The following is a 23,875-nucleotide window of genomic DNA, read 5'->3' on the forward strand; positions in this document are numbered from 1 at the left end:
CTCTCCGGCTTTCCGTCTCTCCGGCCCTCCGGCTCACCGTGGCGAAGATCCCCAGCATCCATAGCCACGCCGCTCGCCATGGGGACACAAGCTGACGTCTCCAGGTCTGTCCCGCAATAGCTCCAAATCATGCGTGACTAGCGGACACTTCGCGGCGCAGAATGTCGACGTTCTTTGGTTGACCCCACATGCCCCCTATCCGGATTCAATCCTCCGGAGAGACTACAGCCAAAAGTTGTCCCGGCTCACTACTATAAGGGTAGAAGGCTTCTCCCAACTTGGGGACTTTGTCTTCAGGGCGACACTCGTCTGCAACATCGTGCCCCCTACACCAATACACAGCATGCGTCCCCCTATCGCTACTGCCCTTCTCGGCACCCCACACCGGTGTATACAAGTCGGGGTTGATCCGAGCACATGCCCCTTTTCTTTATGCATCTTTTCAAACGGTACAAGGGAATGCTAAAACATGATCTATGTTTCTTTGTTTGGGGGTATCTGAGTCTTATGTTTCATACAGTGATACTATTCCAACTAATCACAGTCCTAGAGGCGGCGCTGGTATGACAAAATCCAAAGGCTCTATCATGCAATTTCCACATTTTACATCTCTACTCCACGACGACGCTACTGCTGCAGCAGCGAGTCCACCTCCGCGTCCCTACGCTTCCCGGTCAGGGGCCATTCGAACCGGACCTGCATGTCGCGCGCGATATCCTCCATCTCCCCAGCCTCCAAAGCGTCCTGTTATCACTTGTTGGCGGTGCTGATGATGCCGATGGTGAAGTACCTCCATACGCATCATGGCTCTCCTGAACGACAGTCGGACTACCCGCGTCGCCCGCATCACGCTTGAATCGGTGGCTGTATAGCAGGAACGGAAGAATGCTGTCTTTCCAGACCGGCCGATCCTTGCGCCGCATCCAGGACTCCGTCATGGTCCACAGCAGGATGACGAGCGTGAGGGCCATGACGGCGGTCGGGAAGGCCAGCCACTCGAGCCGCACGACATTGCACGCGTTCGTCTGGTGCACCAGCCCCCGAACCTGGCCGTACGGCGGCTCCTGCATCGACCGGATGAAGTTGGGCTTGCTGCCGCCAAAGGTCATGCGGTAGCGGTTCGAGATAGTCGTGGCCAGGGACGCGAAGAAGTCCTCGATCTTTTGGCTCGTGATGTTGGTGGCGTAAAACGCCTCGGCCCAGGCTCCGTTTCCACTCAGCTTGTTTTTGGAGTCCATGCAGTAGAAGCCTCGCCTGTCGTCGCAACTCAGGGTGAAGACTTCCGTGAAGGCCCCCGCCATGCCGACGGCATGTTTCGCCGACTGGCGATAGTAGCACTTCTCGACGTCGGGGATGCCGCCGCACTCATCATCCGGGATTGGTGGGTCCCTGCCGCCGTTGCGAGAGCAGAACCAGATGTCGCCGCCGGATGCGTTGGTTTCGTTGCTCGTGTAGACGAAATCGCCCACCCAGCAGGGACTCATCTTGACGACGAAATCCGCGTCTGGGTACAGAATATCCAATTGCTTTGGCCCGTTGCTCGCCGGCGTGGTATCTATCAATTCCTCGGAAAGCTCGCCGTTGGCAATGGAGACGTCATAGGTCCGGGCGCAGGCGTACAGTATGCAGGTCGAAGCGACCACGCTGTTCAGGCGTTCGGTATTGCTCATCTCCTGATCGTCTCCGTCGATGTTCGTCGTGAACATCGTGATGTTGCCTACCGCCACGCTCGCGAGGTGTTTCGTTTCCGGGTCCATCTTGTCTTCCGCCCAGCGGAGGTCTCCCGTCATGACGTTGAGCAGGTCGGGTTTATAAGGTAAGGGCCCGTTGCCGCCCACCTGCACGCGCAGCCCGTTGGGCAAGCGGCCGGAGACGGATCCAGGTTGCTCGGTCAGGTTGAACTGTGCGAAATCGATCACATCGAGGCATTTGTGACACATGGCCATGGTCGAGAACACGGACGAGCCGTTGCGCCTGGGTCCGCTGCCGGGGCGCTGATGGCTCCAGGCCGGGCTTCCGTTGTCAAACGTGCAGTTGCCCGTCGAGCACTGGAAGCGTATGCCGTTGCCCTGGTCCTGCGGCAGGGTCTCCAGAGCATTGCGCATCATGATCGCGATTTCTTGTTGTTTCCCGGCGGCCTGTGGTGACACCTCCCGCGTGCTTTCGACGAAGTGCGTGTAAGGAACCATGGCCTGGCCATCGACGGCCTGGGCGCACGGCTCCGTGCCGATGGCCTGCTGGACGAAGGGGCCGATGCCGAGCGATACGATGGACAGCATCACCGCTATCAGGGTCGGGATGCTGGCTCTCGCGGCCAGGGGCATGATGTTGATGGCCCCAATCAAGCTCCGGCTGCCCTGGTCGATGTCTTGCAGATCCTGCAATGGGCGCGGCTTGTCGGTGCCGAACAACTTCCACTTGGCCTGGGAGATGATGGACGTGATGGGGACGAACAGGACGGCGCGCATGATGGTGGCCAACAGAGCCAGGAGCGTGCTCAGGTTGATTGGGAACTGCCAATCGGTCACGATCTTGCCATTGTACTCGGCCAAGAGGACAAACATGGCGACGATGATGCCGATGCTCAGGAGGATGGAGAGGATCTCCCATTGGAAATGCGTAAAGACGCGATACTGGGTTCGCGCGGGCGTTGGGGCGTCGGGCCGACCATGTTTCTCATTGGAGTCCTGACGAAGCGGATCTCCTGCTGCCGACAAAGGGACATCAGCCATTTGCGTCTGCGACAGGCTCGACGGGGTGCCTTTGGTGCCCGTCATGGTGGCGGAAGAGTATGAAGAAGTCTGGGCGTCCAGCCTTCGGTTTGGCGGGATCGAGGTGCTTAGGGCGTTATATGCCATGTTGTTGGGCGGAGGTGGGCAGGCCGTGATGAATGGGGGCCATGGCGATATATGGGGCCTTTGACGGGGGTTGTCAAGAGAAACCAGGGATTGCGGCGCAGAGAAATGAAGGCGAGGCGAAAACCGGTGCAGTGCCGTGACAATGAAAGAGTGTTGACAGGTCGGAATCCATGGGCGCCCGGCGCAATTCCCACCGCCCCCACATCGTGAGTTGTCCCGGGCGAATGCCAGGCAGCGGTCGAAGCGCGGCATCTGGTCGCGTATCCACCGAGCTGGCAGGGCTAACTCGAGCAGGACAGGCGCGAGGGGGCCTCAATGCAAGAAAGGGAAATCGATCGGCCTGTCCCTTGCCCACTGCCCTCTGATGTGCATCTGATCATGCCGTGTGGTGGCCCAGCCCGCAGCCAGATTGACGATATCCAACTCGCAGCAAATTGTCGGTTGCAAGCTGTACGTAAGAGGCGGTGCAGCTGTTGAGGTTGCAGCTTACGTGAGATTGGGGCCTTGGCGGTGATGCTCTTCTGATTGGATGTCGCCATTCACTGCTGGCTGCATGTCCAACGTGCAACGTCCAAGGTGCAAATACCAGGTCAGGTCGCCATATGGTTCCCGATCATGATCAAAAATAGATCCAGGGTCGTGAGAGGGGATAGCGAATTGAGGATTGAAGCGAGGGTTCCTTTGCAAACCTCTCTCTCTGCGGATGAGTGGGGCCCCCAAATATTGCAACGTCTTCCCGCCTTCCCCAGATGTACAACATGGGCATGGGGGAACGCAATAACAAAGTCACATTGATTGGTATTTGCACACGATCGAGCCAGTGGTATCTCAAGTCACATGGGGTTCCTGGCTTGTTACACGTCTTTTGGGTCAGCGCAGATCGATGGTTCATTGATACGAAAAAAGAGGCGAAAAGCTGATATCCCACATGACCAACCAGTAGAAAACACAGCATCTGATGAATCGCATCAACTATCTGAGTGGCGTCTAATAGTTCCAAATGCTCATCAACACAAGACCAACATGAGCACTATGGATTACGTCCATCATATCTGGGTGTATACATCGGCTGGGACACGTATCAACTGTGATATGTCGATTAGCCACCCGGCTGTAGGGCGAAGCTGATGGATACCTCAGTCACACAGCAAAGCAACTAGGAAGACAGATCTCTCCAATAGATAGACTGCTTCTTCAAGTGTTGCGTAAGCCGTTCAACTCATCACAGGTATCGGTCCTCCTTTGCTTGGAATTCCCACTGGGTTGCGGAGAGAAGGCGCGCCTTCCTGGAAGCCCCAGGACGGACGACACTCCTTCCCTCACAACAACGCATTCCCACCATACCCTCGACGTCATCCCGAGGCGGCTTGCAACCAGAACCCCTGGGCCTTTCAAACATGCTAGAGTCGAAGGTCTCTGGTTCAAAAGGCCAAACAACGCCGAGGTTTTCCAAGTGCAAAGGATTACCCCGTAATCGAAGGATCGCTATGTGCTTTCATAGATGAGAACAGAAGGGGAGTTGGTAAGTCGAAAAACTGCTAGTTGGAGGTCATATTTATACCTCTCTTTTTGTGTGAAAAACCTTGATTTGCAAAGAGTTTGCGGCACTGTAGCAGAGTTGCGGAGCTCGTCGGCGCTTCCGCTACCGACGACACCATGGCTCAGTGGCTGCGAAGACGGTTCTTTCGACCAAGTGACTTTCTGGGGTTTCAAAGGTTCTGAACACCTCGGCTGGAGTAAACCCAATCTCCTGAATCTGGCCATGCATCTTGGAACCCCAGAAGTCAACTACGTCTTTCTGGGGAGACTCCTGAACATTTGCACGCCGACAGCAAGGCTCGAACTGTGGCCTCTCGTTCGCCCAGTACTTTGGCATTGGTATCTGGAGATTGCATTGGCTAAGTGTTGCTTCCAAAATTTCTACCCAGCTGACATGTTGAGTGATGACGGAGACATCTGACTTGGAAAGGGGTTGGCTGGTTACCCAAGTCATCAGAGAATACGATTCGAGTCAATGCATGCTATCGTGTCTAATGGGAAACCAGTCTGCCCTGAATTCGATGGAACTTTGGCTGGACGGGGAAGAAAAGAATATGAGACGGAACCTGGCGTTAGGTATCGCGGATCAATAAGTATTACCAGTGTGACCTGCGGGGACCAATCGGAATATGCTCAGTTCAGTCGCGTGGGCAGTCAGCTATCGGCACTCGCTACTTATCATTGTTTATTGATATTGGCAGTGACATTGGAAATGGCGTTGACAGGGAAAACAGAGACTTTGGATAGACCTAACATGCAGCACGGCCAGGAGAGTTCAGTTGGTTGAGACGCATGGTAGACTCCACTCGATTGGGGCGCAAATACAGACTATTTCCATTCTCAGCCTGCCCCTAGTTGAGCGGAACGGATGGAGGCGCAGAGACAACTTGCCATATTGAGAATCCGATGCAAGTGATGGACAGGTTGCATGTCCCAAGAGGCCCACCTCGAGCCGCTCCCGACGACAGACGCAAGTGGCTAGCTGTGCCAATCGGAGGCCATGGGTTGGCAATCGGTTCATGACTAAGAACATCCACCGCACATACGACTACGTACGACGCAGCACCCAGCACCGGGCAGCAGGCAGGGACTGCCGGGGGTCGAAGTAAGCTTAACTCCCGCAAAGCTAATCTGCAAGAAGAGGAGAAAAGGGCCTTGTTGCTCTCAGAATCCAGAGTCAGGGGCAATCGTCGCATTTGCTGGCGGAGGGCATTTGGACTTTTGGAAAGTCCCGAGCTCAAAAGCGTCCTGGTTACACCCGACTCGTCGCGGTCGGAGCCTAGGTAGGGACAATGGGCAGACGTGGCTCGATTCCAGCGTACCGTACGATGCGCTGACATGTAGCACCTAAAGCGCGACAAGTGACGACAATCTGTGTCCGCTTGGCTCAGCAGCAGTCACTACCCGTCGATCAATCACACTTCATAAGGATATGGTATATTGCCAAACATGGGCAGAAACGGTGTGCAGCGTGCTGGCATTTAATATCCATAGGGGGCTGCTGATTCATCGGACCGATGCAGCCAAGATCCGCCCAGTTGAGATCTCGCAGAGATGATCGTAAGATGCGTGGTCTGATGCGGCGATTCGTGCGCGCATTTTGCTGCAGCGTCGTTACCCATCCGGAAAACAAAGACATGCAGCATGTGAAACAGGATCGAAAGACGTCGAGAAACGACGGTCAGCCAAGTTGGTGATATCGGGTCTTCTGCATTTCCACGAAAACGATGCTGGCAATTGATTGATGTTATGTCGGTGGGATGTTTGTGCAAACCTATGCAAGCAGATGGCATCATAGTAGTTGGGCAATTGAGCCGCACGAAACCCGTTCCGGACGAAGTCTGGGGTAATTGCCACCAACATACCCAGGGATTGAGCTTGGTGCTTGGGCTTTGGCAGAACGTTTGGCTGACTGGACAAGCTGGACTGGATGGCACAGGCGGGCTTGAATCGAGGCTTGCAGCGGCGGGCCAAAAAGGCAACAAGACCCCGCATCGCGTGACCAAAAGGCAATCCTGGGCCAATGGGAGGGCTTCGATAGAGCTTACTGCGGGGCGGAGCACACCTCCAGCCAATCGGGGCGACTGGATTAATTTGTTAGAAGCTGCCTGGGCGGAGTTATCGGTCGCCGAGCCTGCGAGTTGCCAGTGCGTGGCATTGGCTTGCCGCTCACCACCTAACCATTCCGGCTAGGCCCAACTTTCTCTTCGCAAGGGGGCGTTGTTCGACATCATTCGAGTCTGGCGTCGGAGCCACACACATCGACACCACCACCTGCACTCCTGCCCTGCGCTCGCTCTCTCGACTCTCAGGCCGTGGGTTGGAAGGAAAGTGGTGACACCCGTCCGCATGCAATATTTCCATCTAATAATCCAAGCCCATTAGCTTCCTCGACCTCCCCCGCTCTCTTCCCTTCTTTGCCTGTCATTATATCTCCCTCTCCGTCTTCACACCATCGTCTGTCATGTCAAGGCAAAATTTGACTGCCTTTGACTGCGACTGACGATCCAGCCTCACCCAATCCACCAATCCACCACACCGACCAACCAAGTCTGTCGAGAGTCAGAAGGACGTGTGACCACAGTTCCATCCTTCTCGAATTCAATTGAGATCAATTCGACCGGTTGCATCCGACTTCGAGCCCTCACGAACCGACTTCGATCAGTGCTTCCCGCCCCAACCGCCACCATGGTTCTCACGCACACGACCAACCACAGCTACACTCACCCCTTCCCGACCGTCACCCTCGCCTTCTTCCTCCGATACTACTCCCCTCAACTCAATCCCTTCTCCGCCCATGTGCTCTCCACCGACACCATCGACTCCCACGTCGACCCGGAGACCGGCCGCCTCCACACCACGCGCATCCACCTCAAGAAGTCGCGCATGCCCTCCGCCATCATCAAACTGCTGCCTGCTAGCGTGACGGGCGGTGCCGGCGAGAAGTCGAGCTACGTCTTGGAGAACAGCATCGTCGACATCAAGGAGGGCTGGATGAAGACCGAGAGCCGCAACCTCAACTTCACCGGTGTCCTGAGCGTCACCGAGTCCCAGCACTACTCGGCCACACCCCCGACCAGGCCGACAACTCGAGCCTCTCTTCCGCCGTGGCCCGTCCCCTGTCGACCAACACCTGGGTCTCCACCACCTTCTCCTACCGGTCCAGCCTCGGCAGTCGCAAGACCGACAAGGCCGCCGCCAACGAGGAGAATTCCCGAGGCCGCTTCGGATGGATCTCGGGCTGGGGCGCTAAGCGCATCCAAAGCAGCATCGAGTCCATTGCCTCGAACAAGACGGACGACCAGATCATCAAGTCCCGGGACGGCATGAAGATGGTTCTCGAGAGGCTACGCTCCAACGGCGTCGTGGCCGTGCTCCGAGAGCTCAACCGGCGCGAAGGCAAGAGTGTCTTTGAGGCCTGAGGTCCCGCACGATGACCAAGGGGGCCGTTCTGTTGTACGAACAAATGTCTTATTATCGCTTCCAATTTTTTCTCAGCATGGCGTTGGCGGGTGTATATTCGAGCCTTTGGGCTACGAAAGTCCAGCTTTTGACGATCGGGGCGAGGCCGCCCAAAACGAAAAGAAACACACAGGATATCTGGAAAATTGTGACAAATGGTCGGGTCGGTACCAGGGGACGTTTGGAGGGCCAAAGCCAACCTTCGTTAAGTCTCCACTCATGTACATTTGCATAGCACCTACCTACCTACCATTTGGCAGGCAAAGCGAGTCTCCTGACACGAATTATTGACTTACATGACCTTTCCCTCTTCTGCTGCTCGCTCTTTCATGAGATGATGTCTCATCAAGTTGCTCATGGTCTTGAGATCTTCTCGGTAGTGCCCTGTCTGATGAAACAAGTAATTGGTCGTGTGATGATTGATGTGACGCCATATTTGATGGAAGCTTGTCGTTCATGATGGTAAGTCGACCGATATTTGGCCTCTCCCTTACGCTCAGTTCATCCGTCAAAGCCCAACATTCTGTCATCTTTGAGGGAGCATGAGTGGCGAATGCGTTGCCATCTTCATCACACAGTCTGAGAGGCTGTAGCTTAGAAAGCCAGCGATCAGTCTGATTGACCCACAAGGGCTGGCAACGACTGGGATTTGTCACGTCATGTTCTCAGTGCACTCAACGTGGGTGATGTACAGGCATCCGTTCCACTACGACAGGGGCAACAAGTACCATCACTGTCCAGGTCACGGGCTCATGTTTCTTTGCATGAGGTGTGATAATATAGATGGCGATGAATGCTTTCCTAGGTGACTTGGGTTGTACTGCAGATTTACTTCTATGATTGCAACTTGCTCTTGATTAGGTTGGTGGATGGTCCTGGGTTGGTGTCAAGGGCTCAGGCCAAGGCTCGACTGCAGGCGAGTTTGTAGCGGCAGCGGATGTGTCATGTTTGCTATGACTTGGGGAAGTCATCCAATACGTATTCAGTGGTTCAGAGGACCTTTCGACGCACATGTGGTGACTACATGGCCGGAGTGGATTGCAAAGTAGTCCTTCGAGGTCCGAGAGATGACCAACTACAAGCAAATATGTACTGATTCCCAACTGGCCATATGCCACCCAAGTGGATGGTGGTTTGGAAGATGGTTTCGTTTCTTAGTTATGTGGCATAACGCCTTGAAGCACCACCTAGCTTGCCCCAATGCCACCTCAAGCGGACAGATAGGGGGTGGGCAAGGGCAACAGTTGGCAGCACGCATATCAACCCTCGGAGGTTGATATGACCCTGCTGGGAATAAGCAAGACATCCAGAAACAGAATAAACACAACTTGTAGACTGTACGGGAAATTACAGCTGATAGACTGGGCTGCTAAGGAACAATCACTGGAAGAGGAAGGATAAGCCCCGAAATCCGCCTACCTCTCTGCTCAGAAACAGTGACTACAATGTGAAGCATATGTGATTGTTCCCCCTTCTCCGTCCCCCACCATTCCAACGTCCCTCTCCCAGTTAGGTACGTACCTAGGTAGCTTGACAACAATGCCCCCATTCGCAGCCAAGCTGCTGCTGCCACCTTGGGTAGGCCTACTCATAATGCCTAACAGCACCTGAATCTCCCATCAGACGTTCCCTGCAGTGATGCTCAGTCGGTTCTTCCTTCGGGGATGTAGGCACAACAGCTGAGTGGGTAAAAGTAGTCGCCAGGAAGTAGTCATCTACGCTCAATTTCCGGGAGGCATGGATTTCGAGTTCGCCTTGAGCCGCCCTCTTCTTTTGCATTTTTTTAAATGGCCTTTGGAGATGTACCACTACCCTCCCTTCTCCCTTGACCTTATCACTGTGTTCGTCTTGTGGTTAAATGTAATCCGATCCATATCAGTTATATTTTGCTTACTTTTGTTTACTTTTGTACTCAAATCCTAGATAAACCAAACTCCAGCCGATGCCCCGACAGTGATAATGCCCATGAGGCGACCCTGTCAAAACGCTTCATATAGATTTAGTAAATAAAGCCTGTCCACGAGCTCTTCACCTTGGAGCCGGCCACATCCGCCATGGCTCCCTCCTCTTCCCCTGGGCACGCAGTTCGGTATGGCCGAAGCGCGGAACGTGCCGTCGCTGTAGACCTTCATCTCGGCCGCGTAGACGTGGGGCGCCTGTTCTGCGATCGCCGCGGTCCAGGCGCGGCGCCTCTGGGCCCATTCACGGCCCTCCGCCAACTTGACGGGCAGCGGTTCTGATATGGGGGTCCACTGTTCCTGTTGGATTTGGAACCACATCTTAACCAGTTTCCATAGCTCCGCGGGGAGATCGTGGTAGCTCGAGGGGGGCGACCACAGCCCCGAGAGGCCATGATCAAGATGGTGGGCCATCGGATCTTCTTGGTGTTCCCAGAGACGCTTCTCGACGCTATTGCCGCCGCTGTCGCGAATGCCGGTAACTGCTACCTCGTCGCCATTGCTATCAGCTTCGCCGCCACCGAGATCTGCAACTTCTTCTCTGCCAACACCCGTACCTGTCTCCTCCTCCCCTCATCAAACCAACAACTGCACGGCGCCGTCAGCCGCGCATGCGCGCTCTCCAGCGCGCGCACAAACGTCGTATCCGACACGACCCGGACCCTTGGCTCCAGATCCCGCCCCTTGCAGTTCTCCAGCGGCCGGTAGTCGCCCCCGCGGCCGTCGTACACCCACCCCCACACCTCGCGCGGCCCCCGCCCCCGCCCCCGCGTTTTGGTCTTGTTCCCGTCCCGGACCATGAACCCCACGCGCACCGCGCCGAGGCTGCGCGCGTTGGGGAACGCCTCGAAGCCGCTGCGGACGAGCTGGGCCCGCGAGCCCCGCGGCAGCGTGCGCGCGGCGCCCGCGAAGAAGGCCTCGGTCTGGACCAGGACGTGCTGCGCGTCGCGGGCGAGGGCGCCCAGGGACTGGCCCGGCCCGCGGAAGCGGCGGTAGCCCGTCACGGCCAACAGCACACGGTCGAGGGCGGGCGAGAACCAGGTCGTCGTTGGGGTTTGGTAGTCGCTATCGTTGTCGTCGATGTCGTCATCGGGGAAGTTGGGGTCGATGCCCGCGTCGGCGGGGTCCAGAAACGTGTAAGGGCGGCCGTGATAGAGAGCCACGGAGCGGGATTCGCGGCAGACCCAGGCGATGGCGGGCGGGGGGGCAGGGGCCTGGCGCTGTAGTCGAACATGCTGATCATGAGGACGCGGTCGGTGGGGATGGACAGCTCCCAGATCTCGTTCCTTAGCTCGCCGGGCAGGTCCATCAAGTTCAGACGAGATGCGGCTTCTCCGCCAGTGCCAGGTGATGTCGTCATGTTGGGTTGGGGTGACAGGAATTCAGATGTTTCACACTGTAAATGTTCCAGAGGAAGAAGAAAATGACATAGCACAGGGCAAGTGGTCTTTTTATGCGAAAGTTTAATCCGTGGTATCAAATCGACCTGATGTCGCCATTGATTGGGGGTTTAAGCTTTGCGAGTGCTCTGGTTCACGAAGAACGTATTATGCTCTAGAAATAAGCGGATGAGATGGAGCGCTACCAGCTCAGGCTTGTTTTGTTTATGTTTACGTCTAGTAAGCCTTTGCAAAGCTCCGTCTAGGAGACCGGGTCGCGGATTTCGCAGACGACAGTGCCGTGGCTAGCCATCTCGGAGTCGGCTCGGCGCAGGAAATCGTGCGGGGCCACCGGACTGCCCCTTTTTTGGTTTCCCGGAAGTAGGGGTGGACGGGAAAGAGCGGATGATTGTCCACACATACGCCGGTATTTCTTTACCGTCCGCAAGCCACCTACTGTACTTTCGGGTCGCCTCTGATACCACATTACGACATCTTCCTTGTCCTCCAACGGCCAATGTACTATGCTCTTCTACGAAAGGTTGAGGCACGACGACTGGAGAAAGGGGACAAAGGGAAACATATTCTTGCGTATCTTCCGACCGCTATTAAGGTTTTGCTGATCCATGGGTTTCGTGAATGTTGGAGTGTTCCTGCAGTGTATAGTAATATCAAGGCTGTTCGCAACATACTATTGGAAATTTATTCATTCACACAAGACATCATATCAAATATCGTCATCTATGTAGCAGGCTTTGCAACGTTAAGAAAGAGATGTAAGATGTATGGTCTATCAAATTCTAAAAAGGAAATCTATAAAACTAGGAAAAGAGTTTGTACAACTATATGATACAAGGGAAAACGCGACTCTATTTCGCAACACTCTGGAGCACTTTCTCCTCCACAAACTCCGCCAAAGTAATCAACTTCTTCTGCGGGCTCATCAAGTCCAAGAACGGCAAATCCACACGGAACGCGGCCCAGAACCACGACCGGAACTCTGACGCGATCATGCTGTCCACCCCAAAGTCCGCGAGCGGCTTGCTCTCGTCGACCTGGTCGAGGGGTAGTAGAATCAGGTTCGAGAACCGCTTCTTGACCAGCCGCAAAATCGCGTCTTGCATGGAGGGCGCGCTGGCCTCGGGCGCGAAGCCGGCCACCAGCGCCGGCGGCACGTCCTGGAACCACGGCGCCGCGGCCTGCGCGGCGGAGTCGTGGGCGCCCTGGGACCGCGAGGAGGCGGCGTCGGCGGCTTCCTGCTCGGCCTTGAGCGAGGCCATGAGGATACCCGAACGCGCCTCGACGAGGACGCCGTGCGTCGTGACATCGAAGCCCTGCGCAATCAGCTGGCGCGCCGCGTCGGGCTCCAGACCCGTCAACATATGCGCCTCCTCCACCCGGCCGGCGGCCTCGCTGGCAAGCGCGAGATCCACGACCTGGAGGAACTCGTCCTCGTTGAGGGGCTGGATACCCTTGCGCAGCAGCAGGGCCTCGATCTCGGGGTTCTCGTGCAGGTAGCCGACCTCGGAGATCATGCCGAGTCCGACCGAGACGCAGGGCTTGCCAACCGAGCGGCGGTACCGCGCGAAGGCGTCGAGGAAGCCGTTGGCAGAGCAGTAGTTGCTCTCGGTGGCGGTGCCGACGGTGCCCGAGACGGACGAGGTCAGGAGAAAGAAGTCGAGGGCCGCGTCGTGGCCTTCGAGGGCGTGGTGGATGTTCCAGGTGCCTTGGTACTTGGGGTCAATGCCGGTGTGCCTGTTGGGGGAGGGTTCTGGTTAGTGACGCTTATTTCAATGAAGAGAGAGAGGGGGTGTGAACTTACCAAGCGGAGTTGGGCATGCGAGTGAAGAGAGCTTCGTGTAGGCCCATGGCAGCCTGAACGACACCGCCAACCTTTCCCCCGGAAGCTACACAGGCCGCGACGGCAGCCTTGACGTCCTCGGCGCTAGAGACATCTCCGCGGACAACGTCAACAGCAGCACCGCTCTGTTCCAGGCGAGCAACGAGCTCCCGAGCACTGGGCTTATCAGCCCCCGAGCGACCGAGGAACACAAACTTGCGAGCCCCGCGAGTCACCATCCATCGGCTCAGACTCCGACCGAGCCCACCCAGACATCCGATCAGAAGATACACCTTCTCCGGATCGAACAGGTTCAAGTACACCGGCGGCGCGACTGGCACTCGCGCCTTGGGGTTCTCCATGGAAATCACGACCTTGCCCACGCGGTCCTTGTTGCCGAAGAAGCGGTACGCCTGCGCGAGCTCCGTGGCCAGGAACACCTTCATGGGCGGGGCCCGGATCTCGCCCGCGCGGTAGAGCTCCAGCGTCTCGACCAGAAGCCGGTCCCAGACGCGCCGGACGGCGGGGACTTTGGAGTGGAAGAGCTCCGACAGGTCGAAGGCGGTGAAGGTGACGCCGCGCAGGAAGGTGCGCATGTCGAGCTTGCCCGCGTCCAGCAGCTCGCGCTTGCCGATCTCGACGAAGCGGCCGAAGTCGGCCAGGCAGCCTTGCCAGCCGTCGTGCATGAGGTCGCCGACGAGGGAGTTGAGGATCACGTCGACACCCTGCTGATTGGTGGCGTCCATGATACCCTCCACGAAAGAGGCGTCGCGCGAGCTGAATATGTGGGAGGGATCCATGCCCAGCTCGTTGACCAAGTAGTCCCGCTTGGCCTGCGAGCCGCAGGTGGTGTAGACGACGGCGCCCATGTTGAGGGGCGAGGGTGATGGCGGCGATGCCGACGCCGCCAGACCCGGCGTGGATGAGGACAGACTCACCGGCGCGCAGGTGGGCGCGGTCGTTGAGGGCGTAGAGCGCAGTCGCGTAGACAAGTAACAAAGTGGGCATGACGGTGAATTCTTCGTGGTCGAGCAGTCGGTGCACGCAGCCGGCGGGGACGCGGGCGGTCGTGCCGATGTGGAAGGGGGCGTAGGCTACCACGCGGTCACCTACCTTGAGCGAGCCGTCGGCGCCGGAACCGACCGAGGTGACAACACCGGAGAAGTCGAAGCCGGTGGTCTTCTGGCGCGTCTCGACGCGTCCACTCATGGCGTACACATCCTTGGCGTTGAGACTGACGGCCTTGAGCTCGATGTCGACGAACCCAGCCGGCGTCGCCTGCTCGCCCTCGGGCTCGCGGAGTTGCTGGAAATGGATCGTGTCGGTGACACCCGGTCGGCTGATGGCCAGACGAGCGGGTCCGAGCTCGCCCAGGGGCTTCTTCTCGGTCTTGATGTCCTGCGGCTCGAGGCGCTGGCGGAAGAGCGAGTTGGTGTCGAAGTCGGGGCTGTACCGGCTGACGTACAGGACGTTGTCGACCGAGATGAACTCGCAGTCGTCCTTGTCGTAGCGGGGGATGAGGGCGTCAACAATGTTGCCACAGACTTGGTTGGCCTTGGTCGCGTCCACCAGCTTGTCTTGGGCGTGTCCGATGTCGAGCACCGACCAGCGGAGGGTAGGCTGCTCCAACATCATGGCGCGCGAAAGACCGCTTGATAGTGTAAGGGTGGGGTCGGGAGTGGCACCGAGCATGTTGGCTCCGGTGAGCCAGAGGAGGTCGTTCGCGGTGTTGGTTACGGCGCGGAGATTGTCCATGTCTTCCGGAGACAGGGTGGCCAGGAACTCCATCTCGGTCTCGACCAGGGAGATACAGATGTCGGTCTCCTTGACTTCAACCGTCTGGATCTGGCTGATCGGGAGGATGTTGACATCAGCCACTCCAGCCTTCTCAAGCAGGTACGACGATAGGGTCTCGGAGAAGGCGGAAACGATGTCGGAACACTCCGCGGCTTGCTACATATCATCAACAATGATCAGTGCATGCCATATAAGTACAGAGGAGAGGGCCTTACCAAAATCAGAGCCTTCCGACCTTGAAGATCTGTGGCCGGCATAGGTCGCACGGCAAGAAGAACCTGCTTCCCGGCATCGTAAACATCAAACCCAGAGTCCCGGAGATCTTTCTCGGCAACATCCGACTTGCGCGCCAAGACGATACCTTGCTCCGTCACCAACGAGGTGATGAGCTGTTGGGTGGCAGAATCATCCTGAGCAGTGAACGTGGAGTGCTGTTGCATTGCTAGTCAGTCACCAAGTACAATAAATCTTGAGATGGAAGGGGAAAAACTTACCCTAGGAATGACCAAGACGTCAAATGGACCCTCAGCACCATCCTTGATGGAAAGCTCGCCATCTCCGTTCAGGTGACCGGCGTGCCAGGATCGGCAAAGCGGGAACGCAGTACCCCGGCCGAGCATGTTCATCCACTGCGCGGCCTTGTAGCCCTTGGTATCACCATCGAGTTCCAATACGCGCATGCGGGGCGTCTTGTGGCCCTGGAGCGCGAGTAGAGCGCCGATGGTTGCCATGCTCTCATCGTCGCGGATGTCCGGGTGCTGTCGCTCCACGAACTCCGTGACGTACGAGCGCAGCTGCTCCGCCGCCTCGGGGTACAAGCGCGTCGTATCGGGCTTCCACTGCACCCGGAGGGTAGGCTGGCGCTGCGTGTAGAGATCCATCGGCGTATCGAGGATACTGGCGTCCGCATCATCCTTGTCGATCTTCTGCTGCTCGACCGGGGCCGCCATGGCGCTCTTTCCGGTGTAGAGCGCGATGCGGGAGTCCTTCAAGTCGACGACTGGCGCGCCGCTGGCGTCGTAGACGGTGGCGTCGATGCGGGTGCTGGAGAAGCCCATCTCCTCGCTCCTGACATGCACCTCGCCCTCGGCATCGCTGCCGAGGGGTGTTCCGGCGGACGGCTGGATGTAGCAGCTCGAGATGAAGACGGGGAGCCAGACCTTGAGCGCGGCGACGTGGCCCGCGCAGCCACTTAGACAGGCGGCCTGGATCGCGGCATCGATGGTGATGGGGTGCACGGGGTAGAACTCGTACGGGCCGGCGGCGATCTCCGGCTCGATGCGGGTCGTGCCGATGGCCTCGCGTCGCTTCCGGGCGCTGTCCGTCTTCAAAGTAGACAAAGACTGGAAGTGCGGGCCGAAGCAGAGCCCCCTGGTTCCCCCTTGGAGTACCACCGCTTTGTCGAGGCCCAATGGTCGAAGCCCTCGGTGTTCTCGACGCGGACGTTGGTGCCGTCGGCCGTGCTCTTGCGCTTGCCCTGCACAACGCGGATGCTGCCCGTGCAGTGCAGCGTGGTCTGCCCCTCCACCCAGAAGAGGGACGAGATGGTGAAGTCGTGCCAGTCGACGGACGAGTTCGCGCCCGAGATCTTGCTCCGGCACAGCGTCGTGTGCAGCTCGAGGTCCTTGCCCGCCGCGTCGTTCTCCTCGGGCACCATGAGCGCCGCGTTGACACTGACGTTGCGGAGCTCGAAGGCGAAGTCGTGCTGGCGACCGCGGAGCTGCTTCTTGATGCCCGAGGCCTGCGAGATGGCCTCGATGGCGGTCGCGATGTAGCCGGCCGCGGGGAAGACGATCTTGTCTTCGACCTTGTGGTCCCGGAACCAGGGCATCTCGCTCAGCTTGAGGATGTTGCGCCAGGTGAAGTCGATCTTGTTGCCGGCCAGGGCGGCGGTGCCGAGCAGCTCGTGGCGGATGTGGCTCCGGTTGCGGAGTTCGACGGCTGCGCGCGGCTCGCTCCAGAGGAGACCGCCGGAGTAGTCCCACGGGTATCGCGTCAATCCGTGGAGCGTCTTGATCTTGGGGCCCGATAGATCCAGTCCGTTGACGTGGCTCCATTCCAAAGCATGGCCGCTGGTGAACAGGGTACCGGCCAGAGTCTGGAGCCGCACGCTGGCGACTTCCTTGCGGATGAGCGTAGAGGAGTAGACCAGGTTCTTCGCATCCATCCCGATGGACTTGCGGATCTGCTCAATCGGCCCCTTGAGCGCGGCGTGAGGTCCGATCTCGATCAAGTGCGTCTTCTTGCCGTCTTGGGCCAGCTGCGCCAACGCCGCGCTGAACTGCACGGGCTGCTCGAGGTTCTGGCGCCAGTAGGCTGGTCCAGCGCTGTGAGGGGTCATGATCTTCAGACCCTCGGGGCTGTGGCCGACAGACGAATACATCGTGACATTGCTCGCGGTGCTCGCCGAGGCCAACAGCTCCGCCTTGGTCTTGTTGTGGAACACCGGCATGAGCAGGTCCTCATACAACTGACCAATCTCCTCCATCATGTGCGAGTGGTAAGCCCGACCGCCCGTCACCAGCTTGCGCGCAAACTTGCTCTGCTTCAGCAGCTCGACCTCGAGTGCCTCGATCGCCGCGACGGACCCGCTCAGCGTGACGCTCTCCGGCGCGTTGACGCACGCGACGCGGACCTGCGTCTGGAGAGCCTTCTCTTCGATCAGCGCCTGCGCCGCGGCCGGGCTCAGACCAGCCGCCATCATACACCCCTTGGACCGGAGCTCGCCGACGGCGTAGCCGCGGAAGTAGGCGACTAGGATGGCCTGCGTGGCCGTCAATAGACCCGCGGCATAGGCGGCGCCGACCTCGCCCGAGGAGTGGCCGACGACGGACGCCGGCTGCACGCCCCAGCCGCGCAGCATGTTGACGAGGCCGATCTGCACGGCGGTGCAGATGGGCTGGCTGTGCGTCACCTCGTTGGTGCGGCTGACGTCGGCGTCGTCCAGGAGGGTTTGCTCGAGGGTCCACGACGGCGCGTAGGGCACCGGGAGGGCCTGAAGGATGTCGTCGAGGCCGCGGATGGTGTCGCGGAACTGGCGGTCTTGGGAGAGGAGCTCCTTGCCCATGCCCGGGTATTGCGCGCCCTGGCCGGTGAAGACGAAGCCGAAGGGCAGGGGGTCGGAGGCGGGGGCGCCGTATGGTTTCGCGTCCTCAATGGGGGACGTCTTCCGGGAGGAGGGGTCGAAGGTTGCGAGGACGAAGGTGCGGTAGCGGAGGTGGTCGCGGTGGTTGCCCAGGGTGTGGGCGATGCTCTGGGCCGTCGCGAGGTCCTTGCAGTTCGAGACCGCCTCGGACACTTGCTGGACCAGGGGCTTCAGTGAGTTCGCAGATGATGCTGAGACGGGCAGCGCGAAGACACGGGCTCCGTCATCGTCTGAGAACGAGTCACCGTTTGCGTGACCATTAGCATCGCCATTGGTATGGCCATTTGCGTACCCATTGGTGTGGTCATTGGTATGCCCGTTTACATGACCGTTGGTGTGACCGTTGGTGTGACCGTTGGTGTGACCGTTGGTGTTACCATTGGTGAGAGTCTTTTGATGACCGTTCACGTAGGTGCCGTTGGATCGGATACCATTGTAGGGGCTGGGTGCGTGCTGACCAAGGTAACTGGCAAGAGACTCGACAATGACGTGACCGTTGGCACCACCGTAACCGAATGAGTTGATACTACCACGGCGCAGGTCTCTGGGCCAGTCTTCCAACTGGGTGGCAATCTTGACATTGGCCTCCTTGAGTATCACTGCGAAGGCGACATGTTAGCAAGTTACCATCCGCCGATCAAGTGGAAGAGCTATATACTTAGGGATACTTACACTTCGGGTTTAAGTTGACGATTCCGTAGGTGGGCGGGATCTTGCCAATCTCCAAGGCCTTAGCCACTTTAAGGATCGATGTTAGACCACTGGCGGCTTCACTGTGACCAACGTTCGTTTTCACCTAACAATTGCATGAGCAGTTAGAGTGTGTTCCCAGATGAAATAAAATGATAGAAGCAGGAGAACTTCATACCGATCCAATGAGAAGTGGGGGCCCTTCACACCGTTGGAAGAACCTTCCGACGGCGTTGACCTCAATAGGGTCTCCAACCGGAGTGCCGGTACCTGCATGGCAAGAACCGTTAGTAAGTTGAGGCGATAGATTGAATAGACTAAAGGCAACATACCGTGGCACTCAACGTAGTCAGTCCCAGCGGTATCTATGCCAGCATTTCGGTACGCCTTGCGCATAACAACTTCCTGCATCTCACCACTCGGCAACGAGATACCTGGCGTACGACCGCTCCTGTATACCCAATCCGGTTAGCTTGGCCTCAACTGACATCAGGTAATGGTTTGACTTACGCGTTGACGGCGCTACCCCGGATGACTGCTCTGACGGGGTTACCATCCCGGATCGCGGCGGACAGACGCTTCACGTGGATGGCGCTGATACCCTCGGCACGACCGTATCCATCTGCGGATATGTCGAACGTATGAGATGCTCCCGTAGGGGAAAGGACACCGCTCTTTGCAGCTCCGATGTGGAGCTCAGGGGACAGCACCAAGTTGGCACTGGCGATAATGGCACTGTCGCAGTCACCGGCCTTGATGGCGTTTAGGGCCTGGTGTAGTGCGTAGACCGAGGACGAGCAGGCCGTGTCTACGGTGAAACTGGGTCCCAGGAGGTTGAAAATGTGACTAATCCTGTTTGACATGACTGTCGCACCTGAACCAGTAGCGGTATACCTATGGATGTAATCCGGGTCACGCGTCTGCCCGGGTTGGTAGTCGACCGAGAAGTTGGCAACATAGACACCGGTAGTCGATCCGGATATGGCTTTCATGGTCGTCCCGGAGCTCTGGAGGGCTTCAAACGTGACCTCAAGCAGCTTCCGTTGCTGGGGTCCATGTAGGTAGCCTCGAGGTTGTTGATGCCAAAGAAGTTGTTGTCGAACTGGCGCACATCTTCGTCGACAAAGTATCCTCCGGGCACGTTGATGCTGCCGCTGCGGTCCTTGTACGGGTGGTAGAAACCATCGAGGTTGTAACGCTCAGGGGGTACAGGGCCCTGGGCCGTCTTTTGCTCGACGATGAATTTCCAAAGGTCTTCGGGAGAGCAGATGTTTCCGGGGAGGCGGCAGGCTATGATTCCAGACGGTCAGTTGGAATCTGCTGTTGTGGTAGATACCAACGAGATACTTACCCATTCCCACAATACAGATCGGGTCCTCCTTGACAAGGACCATTTTCACGAATGATGATGAATTATCAAACTGTACAGAATAGGAAGAGTGAAATTATAGTACAGGCAATGCAAAACGGTTTAGAACGAGTGGTTGGGTTGTGGTAGACTCCGGTAAAGTGAAGAATGGTGAGATTGATGGGAAATATTCACAACGGAAGAGGACCATTTCGGATCTTTAAGTAAATCTCGAGATATCGATTGCAACAACTCCCATCACCGTCGGAACTAGTACGCAAGATCATACCCACCACCTAGACTTCCATACCCAGTCACCGCGATATTCCTATCACGATGGGTAGGCAAGGCTGACACTGCAAGGCAGACCCTTGACCAAGGACCAAATCGAGTCCCAGTACTGTGGTTCGCGTGGAACCAAGCACCCGGAATAATTCCCCGAATGCTGGATATGTAAGCTGACACCGAAATCTGGACCCTGCCTCGCTTCGATGCAATCTACAAACAGCGGAGCTCAGAAGGGTCCAGTGGGGGATCTTCCAAAGCGTCGGGTATGAGATCGGCCGTGCCGCTTTATCCACCGCGGGACTAGATTCAACGGAGAATCCATCCAGGGAGCTAATGTCCGTGTCCGGATATAAGTTCGGCATCGAATTTACCCACACAAGAGAATGCCATATGTTGATCATTACACGGCTCATAATCATCTTCTCATACTCTCGGAAAGTGGACCAATACTATTTCTGTCCCGTGTCCCATCGTACATGCGCCAAGATCTGCAACGTATGGACCCTGAGGCTGGGTAGGTAAGCAGGTAAGCAGTTAATTGTCCGAAGCACAGATAAAATCCTTCGTTGGGCCGTATCCATCGGCATCAACAACACATCTCGTATTATCATCAACCAAATCTCGTCATAATACACAAAATGGATATCCACGGCAACGTCCTGGTGGTTGGTGGGGGTAAGTGGCTGATTCTCCCCCACGCTGCAGTAAGACCTAGAACGGAAGCACGAGCTAGCTAACAGATGTTCGTAGGTGGCGGTATCGGGAGAGCCTGTGCAGTTCTTCTTGCTAAGGAAGGTGCTTCTGCTATCGTAGTGGCTGACATAGCCCTCGAGGCGGCCGAGTCTACCAAAACGGAATGCCAGGCTGCAGCAACCAATCCGCATTTCCAGGTCACGGCCGTGAGAATCGACATCACTCAGGAAGAATCTGTCCGCAGAGTCTTCCGCGACATGGTATCTGCCTTTGGCCGCATTGACTACTGTGTGAACTGTGCCGGTGTAAGTTGATACCATGGTTTGTTTTGACAGAAGAGCACAGTTTCTGACTTTCTCCTAGATCGGAGCAGACAAGGCTTCTGACATTGCTTCCTTAGCATTGGCCGAGTTTCAGCGCTTCTTCGACCTCAATGCAACTGGCATGTTCTTGGTAACGAGAGAAGCATCCATCGCCATGAGGGCCCAAGAGATGCAGCCCATCTCGCTTAGCAGCCCGGGCCGGGGAACCACCCGCGGGTCCATCGTGAATCTGGCCTCTGCGTCATCCCTGGTCGCTACCGCTGGGATCCTTTCGTACACTGCATCAAAACATGCCGCTCTTGGCTTGACGAAGAACAGCGGTGAGTAGCCCCTTATCTTTGCTCAGCCCTACGGGACGGCACGTATGGCGCAGGCACTAATCTGGAATTGTGGGTGAAGCACTTGACAACGCTCCTTACGGCATCAGAGTCAACTCCGTCTGCCCCACGTGGGTAGACACCCCCATGGTGCGGCAGGCAATGGAAGGGGTGGAAGGACTCGCCAAGTTCATCGAGGGAGCCATCCCGGTGGGCCGCATTGCTTTGCCAGAAGAAGTGGCCGATGCTGTGGTTTTCCTCTGCAGTCCTAGGTCCAGCTACATGACTGGCTCATCGCTCATTATTGATGGGGCCACCACCCTCACCGCATCTAGATAGGTAGATATGGCTCGAACACGTTCATTAGGCGGTATGCAGGGTGCAACATGGTATATGTGGATACACGATTTGGCAGGTAAAAGAGCTAAGAATAGAGCTGGAATATACATAGAGTGGGTACGGCCAGAATCTGTTAACCTTATCTCTCTCCATGATACTTTCTTTTTCGACCCGTTGCAATGCCAGGTCAGTCACGCTAGAGCCTCGACGCAGGAACGACAGGGTTGATTCAGATACTCCGGGAACATAAGACAATGCATTTGACGGCGGGACAGAAGGCGGCAAAAGAACTTGGCGGCGGATAGAAAATTACTAACACGAAATTCCATTGCCTTCATGTATGGCTATTCTCATGGCATTTACGGGAAGAATCTCGTGCCGATTGCAGTGGAGCACAGTTGGTGAAGGGCTATTTTTAGAACAGAATATTCTCGTTCTACTAAAGTTACATTGCAAATTCCTAAAAGAATGAACTACCTACGTCAATGGCGAGTCCCTAGAACCCCTATATCCCCCTTTTGACCTGACCCTGGTGGGCCACCTTCAGCTTCTGCAACCCGAACATGTTCCACATAATGGTGTCCTGGGCAATAGTTAGATCTAGTAACTTCAATTTGTGATTGTGACTCAAGACTTACCCAAACTGTGCGCCAGCCAAATGTGTCGAGGAACCGGGTCATGACAGTGAAGCTTCCGTACCAGAACCAAGCCGGAGGGGCCGATCTCAAGCTCATGTTCACCACGTTACTGGCGTACTGGAATCGATCGGTAGCTCCATCTAGATATGGTTTGTTAGTAAAGACGACCACTCAATCAACCTAGATAGTGCGCAGAAGAACACTTGCCTGGCGTTCGGTTGACGTGCTGCTCAAAGTTCTTCGCAATTGGCGTGTAGAAAGATCCTGATAGAAAGTTAGGAGACGCATTGCTTGACCGGAAGAAAAATGATGCCGAGATACCTTCTGGGAGAGTTCGGTGGGCATCACTCTTCAATATGTTCGTGCTCACTTCACCCGAGATGACCGTGATGACCTTGACGCTACAGCATGACTTTTGCTTAGTGTGGCTACTTTGACACTTTTCTGCGGTTGGAAGTGACTTACTCGAAAGGCTTCATTTCTACACGTAACGTGTTTCCCAATGGGCTAGGGCTGCCTTGGAAGCATTGTAGGAAGCTGCATCTCTGCGTTAGCTCGCCGACTTGCAAACTTGGAAGCCGCACTTAGACTTACAGCCGTATAAGAACGGGATGATGCCTCCAATCGACCCAATGTTGACGATGGCACCCTTCGCGGCAATGATCATGGGGTGGAAATGTTTCACCATGCGCATAGGACCAAACACGTTGATATCGAACATGCGCTTGACCGCCTCGACGTCGGTATCGATGGCCGTCATGGTATATGCAATGCCACTGGACGCAAATGTCAGTATCCTAGTTCACTTGCCAATGACATGGCCAGACCTACGCGCAGTTGACGAGAATATCCAGACGACCTCCTGTCAACTTCTGGACCGAGGCCTTGAGCTCTAGGACGGACTTCTCTACAGTGACATCGAGCGGGAAGAACGCGATTCCGGCTTCTGTCAGATGATCGCTGTTTTCGTGGGGGAGCACGGTGGCAATGGGGTGTACACCACGGCGAGCGTACTCTTTGACGAGAGCTTCGCCGATGCCTCCGCGGCCACAGCTAGTGATGTAGAAGTCAGAAAACGGATCTTGGGGAACGTGGTATGAACGGGACTTTGCACATACCCAGTAACCAATGCGAAGCGCGTTTCCCCAGTCATGACAACCATGTTGCAAGGACTTGGATATGAGTGGTGATTGTTCAGTTTGGCTTCACTAGGACGGTAGTGAAGATTAAAGTTGTAGAGAATATTTACATTGCCATACCA

At 56.6% G+C, this 23,875-nt stretch overlaps 7 protein-coding genes across 7 annotated transcripts; 2 read left to right on the top strand and 5 right to left on the bottom strand.

The window, feature by feature from the left end:
* Positions 1–674: 674 nt before the first annotated feature.
* Positions 675–2,858, bottom strand: PG997_011671 (uncharacterized protein; the record flags this gene model as incomplete). Its single annotated transcript, XM_066815986.1, has 1 exon — positions 675–2,858. One exon carries the CDS (start codon positions 2,856–2,858, stop codon positions 675–677), a length of 2,184 nt encoding a protein of 727 aa, XP_066665276.1.
* A 4,227-nt stretch (positions 2,859–7,085) lies between these two features.
* Positions 7,086–7,819, top strand: PG997_011672 (uncharacterized protein; the record flags this gene model as incomplete). Its single annotated transcript, XM_066815987.1, has 2 exons — positions 7,086–7,504; positions 7,564–7,819. 2 exons carry the CDS (start codon positions 7,086–7,088, stop codon positions 7,817–7,819), a joined length of 675 nt encoding a protein of 224 aa, XP_066665277.1.
* A 2,019-nt stretch (positions 7,820–9,838) lies between these two features.
* PG997_011673 (polyketide synthase) lies at positions 9,839–19,079 on the bottom strand (the record flags this gene model as incomplete). The annotated part of the gene is made up of 10 exons (XM_066815988.1): positions 9,839–10,306; positions 10,375–11,108; positions 12,080–12,951; positions 13,019–13,969; positions 14,034–14,989; positions 15,049–15,264; positions 15,328–16,158; positions 16,272–18,577; positions 18,651–18,716; positions 19,001–19,079. The coding sequence occupies 10 exons, from the start codon at positions 19,077–19,079 to the stop codon at positions 9,839–9,841; spliced, it is 7,479 nt and encodes a 2,492-aa protein (XP_066665278.1).
* A 95-nt stretch (positions 19,080–19,174) lies between these two features.
* PG997_011674 (uncharacterized protein) lies at positions 19,175–19,531 on the bottom strand (the record flags this gene model as incomplete). The annotated part of the gene is made up of 1 exon (XM_066815989.1): positions 19,175–19,531. One exon carries the CDS (start codon positions 19,529–19,531, stop codon positions 19,175–19,177), a length of 357 nt encoding a protein of 118 aa, XP_066665279.1.
* Positions 19,532–19,656: 125 nt separating this feature from the next.
* Positions 19,657–20,062, bottom strand: PG997_011675 (polyketide synthase; the record flags this gene model as incomplete). Its single annotated transcript, XM_066815990.1, has 2 exons — positions 19,657–19,958; positions 20,020–20,062. 2 exons carry the CDS (start codon positions 20,060–20,062, stop codon positions 19,657–19,659), a joined length of 345 nt encoding a protein of 114 aa, XP_066665280.1.
* Positions 20,063–20,942: 880 nt separating this feature from the next.
* PG997_011676 (NAD(P)-binding protein) lies at positions 20,943–21,976 on the top strand (the record flags this gene model as incomplete). Its single annotated transcript, XM_066815991.1, has 4 exons — positions 20,943–20,979; positions 21,055–21,302; positions 21,361–21,640; positions 21,720–21,976. 4 exons carry the CDS (start codon positions 20,943–20,945, stop codon positions 21,974–21,976), a joined length of 822 nt encoding a protein of 273 aa, XP_066665281.1.
* Positions 21,977–22,481: 505 nt separating this feature from the next.
* Positions 22,482–23,776, bottom strand: PG997_011677 (short-chain dehydrogenase/reductase; the record flags this gene model as incomplete). The annotated part of the gene is made up of 8 exons (XM_066815992.1): positions 22,482–22,559; positions 22,615–22,754; positions 22,795–22,878; positions 22,936–23,015; positions 23,080–23,131; positions 23,209–23,390; positions 23,446–23,667; positions 23,733–23,776. 8 exons carry the CDS (start codon positions 23,774–23,776, stop codon positions 22,482–22,484), a joined length of 882 nt encoding a protein of 293 aa, XP_066665282.1.
* Between the last annotated feature and the right edge of the window lie 99 nt (positions 23,777–23,875).

This window comes from Apiospora hydei (assembly GCF_038363865.1).
Source record: "Apiospora hydei strain CBS 114990 chromosome Unknown utg000008l_segment0_segment0, whole genome shotgun sequence".
NCBI lineage: Eukaryota > Fungi > Ascomycota > Sordariomycetes > Amphisphaeriales > Apiosporaceae > Apiospora > Apiospora hydei.